Source organism: Sesamum indicum, linkage group LG13 (genome assembly GCF_026168435.1).
Source record: "Sesamum indicum cultivar Baizhima isolate 11 linkage group LG13, ASM2616843v1, whole genome shotgun sequence".
Lineage (NCBI taxonomy): Eukaryota > Viridiplantae > Streptophyta > Magnoliopsida > Lamiales > Pedaliaceae > Sesamum > Sesamum indicum.
In genome coordinates, this window is record NC_142669.1 from 17376025 (window position 1) to 17387694 (window position 11670).

At 38.5% G+C, this 11670-nt stretch overlaps 2 protein-coding genes across 4 annotated transcripts; one reads left to right on the forward strand and one right to left on the reverse strand.

Moving 5' to 3' along the window:
• Window positions 1-45: 45 nt before the first annotated feature.
• Window positions 46-4858, forward strand: LOC105176350 (phosphoenolpyruvate/phosphate translocator 2, chloroplastic). Of its 3 annotated transcripts, none has more exons than XM_011099122.3 (10): window positions 46-1062; window positions 2017-2200; window positions 2333-2455; window positions 2542-2694; window positions 3270-3355; window positions 3435-3519; window positions 3609-3719; window positions 3828-3905; window positions 4186-4315; window positions 4405-4858. In XM_011099122.3, exons 1-10 carry the CDS (start codon window positions 842-844, stop codon window positions 4473-4475), a joined length of 1242 nt encoding a protein of 413 aa, XP_011097424.2. In that variant the 5' UTR covers window positions 46-841; the 3' UTR covers window positions 4476-4858. The 3 variants fall into 3 exon arrangements, with proteins under 3 accessions (XP_011097424.2, XP_088733395.1, XP_020554297.2); XM_088877269.1 differs by having other exon boundaries at window positions 2020-2200; XM_020698638.2 differs by lacking the exon at window positions 46-1062 and having other exon boundaries at window positions 1474-2200.
• A 284-nt stretch (window positions 4859-5142) lies between these two features.
• Window positions 5143-11303, reverse strand: LOC105176351 (ATP-dependent RNA helicase-like protein DB10). The gene is made up of 10 exons (XM_011099123.3): window positions 10977-11303; window positions 10086-10421; window positions 9636-9776; window positions 8907-8975; window positions 8138-8407; window positions 7482-7832; window positions 7086-7363; window positions 6318-6677; window positions 5662-6175; window positions 5143-5533 (listed from the first exon to the last, which is right to left on the reverse strand). Exons 2-10 carry the CDS (start codon window positions 10395-10397, stop codon window positions 5486-5488), a joined length of 2343 nt encoding a protein of 780 aa, XP_011097425.2. The 5' UTR covers window positions 10398-10421; window positions 10977-11303; the 3' UTR covers window positions 5143-5485.
• Window positions 11304-11670: the final 367 nt, after the last annotated feature.

Sequence of the window (11670 nt, forward strand, 5' to 3'; positions counted from 1 at the left end):
TTTGATAATGGTCCAAATGCGTCAAATATTGTCTCCTCGCGCCAAAAAATTGCTGCTTCCACTCCTCTCTTCAATCCTTTTGAGTTTGTCTTCCTTCCTTGCCTCCTCTTAAAAGAGTATTCATCTGATTTTCCCTTGATTATGCATAAATTTATCATCACAGGCAGATTTATAGAATCGTTTATAGATTTTCATTTTTTCCCTGTGAATGATGATCGCCTGATCCAAAATTAGCCTAAAATCCTAACAATATTACCACTTGATCCTGGCCATCATACGCTGTGAAGTATTGGAAAAATGTGTTTTCGCAAAGCCGTTTGCCGTGCGTTTAGGCATTCAGATTCATCTGAAATCCTTTCGGTTGGCACACCGGGCTTGAGCTACAGGAAGCAGTGATGATGTAAGTGGTTTTCCTGCTTATTCATCAAACCAAACCAGAAGTTACAGTCATGGTGATTAATAATGTTGGGGAATTTCGCTCACTTGTTGAGAAGCTTTAGTCGAGTGGATTTCATGTGTATGTTGATTTCTCCGAGGGAGGATTTGTGGGGCGAGAATCCTTGGGATTTACTTGACGTAACTCAACCTTGTTTGGCTATTCCTTCTGCTGCAAAAGTATTGAAGCAAGATGGGTATTGGGCCGGTACGGCCAGGATTGATTTTTACTGATGTGCTTTTGCTGTCGGAATGGAAGGGGATTTGGTAGTTGCAATCAGAAGAGCATTTTTCTTTTCAATTCTTCTCTGTTTTCCTCTAAATTCAAGTGTTTTTGAACTATTATTTGTGGAGGGAATTCATTCTCTCTGTCAGGAAGACACCCTTACCAACGGAGCCCAGTCTAATGGAGATTCTGGAGCTTGTGTTGCGGAGAAATGGAAAGCCAGTTTTAAAGACCCCTGTGAAAATGGTGATTATATTTGTCCCGTCAGTTATATTGGCAGGCTTAAGCTCATTCAGATATGGCCTGGGGCTCAGGATGGCTAATTTCTTCACTACACAGACTGATGCGAGTTATGCTATGGATATGGAAATAATTTTTCTCAGCGATAGAGGTGAGAAAAGGTGAGCAGTGGATATTTGAGTTGATTTCACTCACAAATTTGAACTGGGGCCATGATTAATTCTATGGTGAAGGTCATACTCTTGCAAAGGCCTGGACCACTTTGATTTTGAATCATGGGAACTGTTGAAACGCAGAGTAGTTTGTCTGTACTAGGTCCACAATACATATGACTGGTAATTTGATAGTCGAGAGGAGTTCTGGTTTCCACATTCTTCTGTTCCTTGTTCAGCTAAGCATCTTGGAAAAACCTGATAGCTAGAGCTAAAACCCTGCCATCCACACGTTCTAAAAACCTCCTAATTCACCACTACCACTCATCACCAAATCCAAAATTGGCTGAGATCTCATTTCAGGATCTTTTCATTTTCCTGGACAAAACTCCTTTCAGGCTCGGTTTTATCATGGTAAAAGGACCTTAGATCTTGAATTTACAGTTTCATACTTGGTTCAAGTTGTTGATGTAACAGTTAAACCCTCGGCTATGGGGTGAAGGCCACATGTTCAATTCTTGAATCAAACAGTTTTATCTTCAACGATAAGACACAGACTTTTTTGGTTAAGTTTACACATGCACGAGTACATGTTGGTACAGAAAATTCTGTATGATAGGTATTTCAAACCACAAATGAATTTTTCATTGTTTTTTCTTTCTAGCAAAGATACTGAAAAATCAATATTCCGTACTACACATGCAAATTCTAATTGAAATTGTCAACCAAATTATGCACCCTTAAAGCTGGTAGAAGGCTTCAGAACTTCATTATCTTTGAGCGGAATCAAGAAATGGGGATCTATACATTGCCTCTCTCCCCTTCCAAACCATCTTTCTCTTCTGTAAAGCAACCATTCCGAAATTCCAACTCTCCCATTTACCAGTGCAATTTTCTGAAATCTTATGATTGTACATTCCACAACTATGGCTTTTCTTTACCTTCAACTTCAAATTCTAACAGCAGAACCAGTTCGTATAAGTTGGCTAGCAAGACACCCCATGAGTTCAAAGTCAGATCGGCAGCTCTCCCCGAAAGCAGAAATGAGGTAACTAGTATTGATGAAAGGATCAGGATTTTGCAGCTTGGATCCATGTTTGCAATCTGGTATCTGTTGAACATTTACTTCAACATCTACAACAAACAGGTCCCTTTTCCTTCCTGTTTTTCTTTCTTTTTTCATGCTTTTTGTTGTAGGATATAGTACAAGGAATGTCAGTCTGTTGCATGTAGCCTTGTACAATATAATGATATTAGCTTCAATGAATTTTCATTACAGGTTCTGAAGGTTTATCCATTTCCTGCAACAGTAACGGCCTTCCAGTTTGGTTGTGGAACAGTTCTGATACTTCTGATGTGGGCGTTAAATCTGCATCCCAAACCTAAAGTTAGTAGGTCTCAGGTAATGTTTTTCATCATTTTGAATGGTGCAAATGACTCTTCTTCATGTTTTTGCCTTAGATGTTTATTCTGGATATCTTTGTTTAGTTTGCAGCAATCTTACTACTTGCTCTTGGGCACACAGTGGGTAACCTTTTAACAAATGTCAGTCTCGGGAAAGTGGCTGTTTCATTTACACACACAATCAAGGCAATGGAACCTTTCTTCACAGTCTTGCTTTCTGCACTTTATTTTGGAGAGGTACAAGCATTTGTTCTCATGTCATTGGAGTATAGAATCTACTTTGATATTTATATGCTGCATGCAAGTGTGATTTTATGTCTGTGTTTACGTTTTTGCTCTTCAAAGTACTGCATCATAAATGGCACTATTGGATTTGCAGCTTATTTAGGATTTTATACTTCTCCCATTTCGTGGCTGATATGTTTCAAATGGCATTCCAATTCTTTGACAATCTGCATGCTCACATATGAGGAATTCTAGAAAGCATATATTCTGATTTTGAGCCGGAAAGCGATTGTACTTAGTAGGAACATTTAATTGTTAAGATGCATTTTATCATTATGCAGAAGGTAATAACCATGACAAACTTTTCACATGAATAGTCGGAGGTTTTTCTTCGCTATATGTACTGCAGTTTACTTTATTTCCACTTAGAAAATGAACATACAAGCAAATAGAAAATGTAAAGTACGCAAGTTAAGCAGTGAGGATGAAACACTAAAATTACTCTAGTCGAACGTTGCTGTTCAACGCAAATTAATTGTTCGATGCTTTATTATTTTAAGACATTTGACTTACATTTGATCGCACAGAGACCCTCAATATGGGTTGTTTCTTCTCTCGTGCCTATTGTCGGTGGCGTAGCATTGGCATCATTCACTGAGGCCTCTTTCAACTGGTATGAAGCTAATTGCAAGTGAACATCAAGAAAATCATTTCCTGTAAGTTGTAGCCTGATGATAGATTTCTTTTAACAGGATAGGTTTTGGAAGTGCAATGGCTTCTAACCTTACCAACCAAACACGAAATGTGTTTAGTAAAAAGCTGATGGTCAGAAAGGAGGTACAGTTCTTCAGGTGCAAAAAGTTCCTCAAGAGCTTCTGCATGCATTGTAACTAAACTAAAACGTACTTTTCCTTTCTTAATTACAGGAAACTCTGGATAATATCAATCTCTTCTCCATTATAACAATCATATCATTTTTATTTCTGGCGCCTTCTGCCATTCTCCTGGAAGGTGTCAAGTTTAGTCCTTCATTCTTGGTAAGTAGCATATTAAAAGCAGAGTTTCTAACTTAAAATGCTCTGGTTCCTTTTCCAGTATCCCTGAAATTCATTATTAATGGTTAATTCATCTAACTTTGGTTTCAGGCAACTCAAGGTTTCAACGTCAAAGATTTGTGTATAAGATTGATTCTCTCTGGCTTCTGCTTCCATACCTACCAACAGGTGAGGTGCCATACACTCTCACCCTACTTTTTGCATCATTTGAGTAACGCCATCTAAGAATGATATTTCTAAATTGCATTCTGCACACCCACAATCTTAGCTAAATCCTTCTCTTAGATGAGAATTGAACGAGTCTAGAGCCTCGTTCTGTCCAAATTCTATTGTTGTAGACGCTGAAAAAGGATACAATAATACAGAATCACACCATAACTCAAACCATGCAAATCACTTAGCCTCAAGCTCGAAGGGCACAGTAATTTCATCTGTTTCTTGTGGGCAGGTTTCCTATATGATATTACAGATGGTGTCACCAGTGACACACGCAGTAGGAAACAGTGTGAAGAGAGTGGTTGTCATTGTATCTTCAGTAATCTTCTTTCAGACACCTGTGTCACCAATAAATTCCCTAGGTATGTAGATATGCTCTGATCTTAATCTTTTATCTCCCTCCCTCCCTCTCTATCTCTCTCTCACATGCATTACGATTTAATGAACTTAGGAACTGCCTTGGCTCTTGCTGGAGTTTTCTTGTACTCGAGAGCAAAGAGGATCAAAGCGAAAGTTGCTTAAGGAGTCGCAATAATTGCACTTGGTGTTGCGGAAAAATGTAACGATTAGCAAGTATTAAAGCTCCGACAGGATGAATCACTTTTGGGGGGGGGGGGTTGGGATTCACTGAACTGCAAGCTTTGCTTTGAGGATTGGTTTCAACTCAATTGATTCTTGGAGCGATCACGGGAAGACTATGTATAGGCCTGTTTAAAATTTGGGTCAATTTTCATGTCTACTTTAAATGACATAGAAATTGTGGGACATTCTTAGTTTTATACTCAATTTTTTTCCCTTAATTGTTACCTGACTCTTGTGATGTTACAATTAATGTGGCAGCTTGTATATTTCAGTCTTAAGGTAGTTACGACGGATTAAGTGAAAAAATTCAGATTTGTATTTTATACGTGTGGGTGTGATACTTTTATACCAACTAAATTGATAATAAGCTCATTGAGCATTTTATTCCACCTAGACAAATTTTCCTCTATTTTCCCGTTTCTTGATCATAAGACTTTCATTACATTGGTTGCTTTACATATCTGCGATTCTGTTTATGACTTTTTTCACAATTATTCACAATCCAAAATCCACTTCTTAAATTGATTTTTACTTCTAACTGAAAGCATTTGTAATTAAATAGTCTGGAGTCATTTATACCTTCTCATATACATGCATAACACTCAAGTGGGCGAATGAATATGTACATAACCAAATCATCAAACTTCCCCAATACAGAAATCAGAGAAATAAAAGATCTAGGAGCACATCTCATTTTCACATGGCACCAAACACATCCTGTAAATGACAATTTCAAGCAACAAAACCTAATTACTGACCAACCATAGATTTACATTTACAACAAAAAGAACTGAGACGACCATCATCTATGGCATTAGCGTTTCTGCCTATAGCCCCCTCCTGTATGCTTGTACCTGCTACAGCACACAAATGTCCAGCAAAAATTCCGACAGTTTGATACTGTTTATCAGACATACACCTTCAGGGGCCGAAATTCAACCACCAAGTATTCAAAGTCTTACTTGCACAATATGAATCCCCCAACAGCTGCTAAGATGCTAAAAGCAAAAGTAATTACAGCGTCAAAGCATGGGGAACAAAATCAAAATCAAAAGCAAGTGAGATGCAACAAGGCTGTGGATCCTCATTTTGATGTTCATGATGATGCATTATCCTCTGGGCTTACCCTGTTTTCTTCTGCTAACAGCATACCTTTATCTTCCTCATCCCGGTCATTGGTGTCTAATCCATGGCCAAACTCTTCATTTCCTGATTGCCTGGGAGATGATTCTCCCAATTCCTGCCCAGCATTGTTATGTGATGCTCCAACAGTTTCCTTTTCGTTAACATCAGGTGTGGAGATTGATTGCTCACAATGACTCTGTGGGCCATCACAACTCTTAGATTCCTTCGTATTAGCATTGCCATGAGGTAAGGTTTGCTCATTGGTAGATGGCAATGGTCGAGCCTGCTCCATCATAGTTTCATGAAAACTACGTCTGGTAGGAGCTGCTCCACCAAATCTCTCAGGGCTACGGCTACGGGCTCTACCTTGGTTCTCAACCCATCCAAAATTCCTGTTGGGGCTACTGCCACTTGTACCTCCATCTTTTGCAGCAGCCATCATGCTCTCGTGAAAGCTCTTATAATGGAAGCTTCCTGTAGCATTCGTGTCTTGTTCAAAGGATCCAGCACCATGTCTGTGAGCATAAAAAAACACGATCTTAAACTACAGACTTGACATTTGCGAGCAAGCAAATAAAAGACCATTGCCATGCCATATATAAACTGAAGAAGAGCTAAAGGGGGGTCTAGATGGGACAAAGAAAAACAAAAATATACCTTTCATGCTGCTTGTAGTCATAACCGCCGGAAAGACCTCTATCTGGAGATGATGACATGCCCCAACCTCCCCTTCCCCCATCCCTTCCACTGTACGAGGAATCAAACTGTCCACTAGGGCCAGAGCTCCACTGGCGCCTTCCCCTTCCCATTCCACCACCACGTGAAGCCATATCACGAACTTCAACAGGAACCTTTTGGTTTGCTCCTTCTAAAAGTTTGACAAGATCTGATGCATGTCTTGCATCTTGGTCACAGAAAAAAGTATAAGCCACCCCAGTGGCACCTGCTCGTCCAGTTCTTCCAATTCTGTGAACATAGTCCTCTATTCCTGTTGGGAAGTCATAATTTATCACCACCCTGCGATTGGATAGATCCTATCATCACATAAGATGAATCACAATGAAACACAAGTGTGCCACGTTGTGTCTTATTGCAAAAGAATCTTAATTATAAGGTTGTATCCAGAAAAATGCTTGAGACAGATGATAAAGGCTCATTTAATGGGATGACGAACATGAAAAAAAAAAAAAATAGTAAACATGCGTTGAGGCTTGAGTGCTAAAATTATTCAAAAAACAAAAAAATAAATAAAAGAAACATTCGCTGCAACAAACATATTCATCAGGTATGAGAACGATTAGTGTTAACACTATGGGCCATATCACAGCTGAAATTCTCTAAAATCATTTTTAGGTTTTTATTTTTCAGGCATGTGCAGTAGTCTAACCAAACAACTGAAGGTATGGCTATTACAGAGCCACCAACCTGATATCCTTAATGTCCAGTCCTCGAGCAGCAACATCAGTGGCTACAAGCACCGGGGACCTTCCCGTGCGAAATTGATTCAAAACATGATCCCTCTCACCCTGAGATTTGTCACCATGAATAGCAGCAGCTCCAAATTGCCGGGTTAGGTTACCTGCAAGGTGGTCGCACATTTTCTTTGTAGAGCAGAAAATAATTATCTTTGATCCTGGTTCTTGAGATCTCAATATTTGTTCCAGGCGTCGGCGCTTATCCATTGGTGATAAAACTTCAACATACTGCAATGAAATACCAAGTTAATTCAACACAATACCTCGGAAGCAGCCAAATCGGAGAAAGATCACATCAAGTATATAAAAAGATGAAACCAAGATGAGAAATCGTTCAAAAAGATACCTGGGTTATTGATTTGTTCGCAGCAAGCTCATCAACATTTCCGATGTTAACTTGAACGGGGTTAACCAGTAAATCAGCAGCAATTCTGCGCACTTCCTTCGGCCATGTCGCCGTGTACATCAGGGTTTGCCTACGAGAAGGCACCTCCTTCACAATTTTCCTTATCTGGGGTTCAAAACCCATGTCCAGCATCCTGTCTGCCTCATCTAATACCAAATATGACACTTGATGGAGGCTAACTCTATTCATCTCCAGAATATCATTCAATCGACCAGGAGTAGCCACCACAACATCCACACCTCTGTCCAAGTCTTTCAACTGAGGACCTTTAGGTGCACCTCCATATAAACACTTCATCAGAAAAAAGATCAGAGCTAATATCAGCAAAATATTAGAGACATTGAAAGTTGACAAATAACATGATCATATACTTACTGTGTCACCAACAATAAAAAGAAAAAAAATTGTTCATATGGACTGTACACGAAGAAAACAATAGAACTCAATTCCCAAAAGGGAAATCATACAGAAAGGAGATTTCAAGAAATAATATAACCACTCCAGAGCATGGTTTTAATTGTGCGAGACTAAGGCAACTTTATCCCAGCACAAAATCAAATTTGCAAACTATGAAGAGGGCATTGCCGAAGTCATACCGTACAAGATATCCTAGATGATTTTCCGAACTTCACAGCTTCATCTTGTATCTGAGTAGCCAACTCTCTTGTTGGTGAGAGAACCAAAACCGTTGGGCCTAATTTAGGATTATTATGCCTTTGTTTCAAATGAATAAATCCAGGAATCAAGTAACCCAAAGTCTTGCCAGACCCTGTCTTAGCAATGGCAACTATATCACGACCTCGAAGAGCAATGGGCCATGATTGCGCCTGGATTGGAGTTGGAGCAGAAAAGCCAGCACTTTTTACCTGGAAAATGTGGGGGGGGAACCACGATCCTTATGAGAAAGGTAGGGTTCAAAGTTTATGATAAGCTTTTTGAAATTATGCAAGTGGCCGAGGAAAGAAGAAGCATCAACCTCCAATAAAGCCAGGCACTACTTGCTGAAGCAAGCAAGAGAGGAGGATGCCTCTTCTTCTATCCAGACCAAGGGCAGAGTGAATCACAACCAAGACAAGTCCTGGCTGAGCCCCGAAGAATCAGAAAACCAGTCACATAAATTGGTCCCCAACGAGGTCAATCCAATTATATGAAAGCACCCAAAGGGGAGAGCACAGTGTACGACATTTGGCTCCTCTCTGGAGCAAATATCGCACCTCTGGCAGAAAAATCTGAGCATGAGTTTTTAAGTTCACAGTGTGCCTCCAGTTGTATTTGAACATTGTAGAAGGCTTATTTGATTAATAGTCCAGCTTTGTAAATGCATCTAATGGCCAAGAAATATAAAAAAATGAATTGGTTGCATACCTCCCGTAAAATCTCTGAAGGAAAACCAGTGGCTTCAAATGAGGAGAATGGCTGGGGCACATTATCTCCCTATCAAGTTGAGTACAGCCAGCCGATTAAAATTTATTAAATAAAAGATTTAATTAATAATAAGTCAGAATCACAAAAAAAGGAACGCATGCAGGCAAAATAACAAAAGGAAGATTAACCATAAACAACTTGACTGAGTTAGATAATGAAATTACTTCAAGCCAAAAAATAACAGGCTTGGAAAACAAGTATAAAGATCTACCCAAACTACAGTAGGATATAAGAAATCCAATTGAAGACCCATATAACTCCACAGAAGAATAAATAAAATGACTAGCCAAACATCTCTGCTACTTCTGGTACTGTCTATGCTGACAGTTTCAGAAGAAATGCATTCATATACACTAAACAGTATAAGTATTAGTAGAAATTTATCAAATCAAACCATATTAGTGGGTAAAACGGTAAAAGGTCTTTACTTTTCCTTCAAAATCTGCACCACTAGCACAATAGATTCTAAGTCAGATTTCAACTCTTGATTAAGCATGATTCCAACACTAGTGGAGCCAGATTCAGGGTAAGTGCTAAGGGGCTTGGATAGATCTAGCTCAAGAAATATCTGGTTCCACATGAAGTCATGAACAGACAGCACCTCTTTAAAAAGTTAAGTCATATAAATATTAGGAATACATAATTGTATGGAATGATATAGATGCTTACAGTTACAGTAATTTCATGGCGAAGACGATAAGACTCGGCAGACAAACCAGTTTCTGCACCTTTAGATGCAAATGGCCCATGTGCAGTGCCAGTTCTCAAATTTGGATCATTCAGTGAGTAATCTGATCGGATTCTGGCAGTCTAAAGCAAAGAAGATAAAAGAAAAATACAACTCATCAGTCTTCGTAAATTCACATTGCTCAAGCATATGATTGTAAAATCAACCATTCCAATTATATTAGAGCTAAGTTACACAAGATGCCAAAGAAAAAAAAGTAACAATTACTTTTAAAGTTCATCTAAAAAGAAGTGAGATGTAACAGTGTGGATCTATATTTCTTAATTCAATATGCAAAACTTATGTCTTATATAAGAAAACTTTCTATTTCTGGAACAAACTTTGCATAAATACAAAATGCAGAAAATGTATGAAATAACTACTTCAGACACCTGATTAGTTCCTGCTCCAGAAGCAACCTTCTCTGAGCCACCATTGCTACCTTGGTTATATCTGTCTTCACTTTCATTTTTCCAGCAGTGTCCTGGGGTCGTTTGAACAGATGAACTCAGAGATTCTTGAGACGGTAGAGCGGTTGCATGCAAGGAGGCAACAGGTCTCTCATATTGGGTTATTTTGGTCTCTGGATTCCAGAAGTACAAATATCCAGTCTTACAATCAACAAGTCCTCTCCATGGTTTTGGGAGGGTGGGGTCCTCCGGCGCATACCGTACACTAGCAGATGAGGCAGTGGCAGCTGCCATATCAGAGCTTCCCTCTTAAGTATCCTGTAGAATGAACAAATGCAATCCCAAAGAAAAGTAAAACAAAGATCAGAAACACATATAAAATTCTTCTCAAAGAAAAAGAAGGAAATTCATATAAGATTAGTTGATTATTAGGCTAACTGCCAGAAGAAATAAGGGAAACAATTGTCTCAAACCACAGGACAATACAACACATATAAAGGGGAATATACCTAACGTGGAATTCCTAATTCCAGAGTTGATAAAATAATACTTTATTACGCATTTATAAAGATGCATGCATCAACAACAATGCCTAATACACACCACATTCTTAGTTCGTATAGTTGTACAGGCAGCAAACCAGTAAATAATTTTTCTCCGCGAAACAGAACTGCCCATACAGGCATAAAATAAGCAAAGTCGCACGGAAGATGCGAATCTAAAACCCTAAAAAGTAGTTTCACGAATGTGGCCATCGAAAGAACATGCATTGCTCAACCATTACATCTAGATCTATAAAAACCAGAAATCCACAACGTAAAATGTCAAAACAATACTAGAAATTCAAGGGAAGAAGCGATAACGGCAGCGTACGTCGTCGTTCTCCAAGCAAGAAGGACAGAACAGAAATGCTCCTCTTCCCGGGCGATTTGACCAAACACAGTGTCTGCTCTCTCAGAAAAGTTTTGTTTCTTCTCTCTCTAAGAAATGATCACAACAACAACAACGACAACAGTTTATGTGCATTAATATATAAAAGTGAGAGAGAGAGAGGGACGCTTCCGAGGAACCAGAAGCGGAAGGCAAGTGAAGAGATGGGTGAGAGTATTAATTAATATCAGTCGAAATTGAAAAAAGTAACCCACGCCTATGGTAATATAATAACACACCCATGGTTAATTGGTTACTACCATTAATACCCACTACCCGGAACTCTACCCCTGCTCTCACCTCTACTACAATCCTATTTAATTATTTTTTAGGCTGTATTTTGATGATTATATTTGAATTTCAAGAATGGAGTTCCAACAATTCATTAAAAAATTTAATATTTATTCTTAATCATCAAATTATATTTAAAATTTAAAAATATTCAAATAAATTTATTATTGCAAATAATTTTGAATCCTTAAATTCAAATGCAATTTGTTCACGTCAAATTTTTGCAAAATATTTTAGTTATCTGTTTTTATATTTTCTTCATCTTCCTCATGGAAGAGCAAAATCAAAAGAAACGAAGCAAAATTTTGAACTTTTTTTTATTCTCTCGCTTATATTGATTAAGATT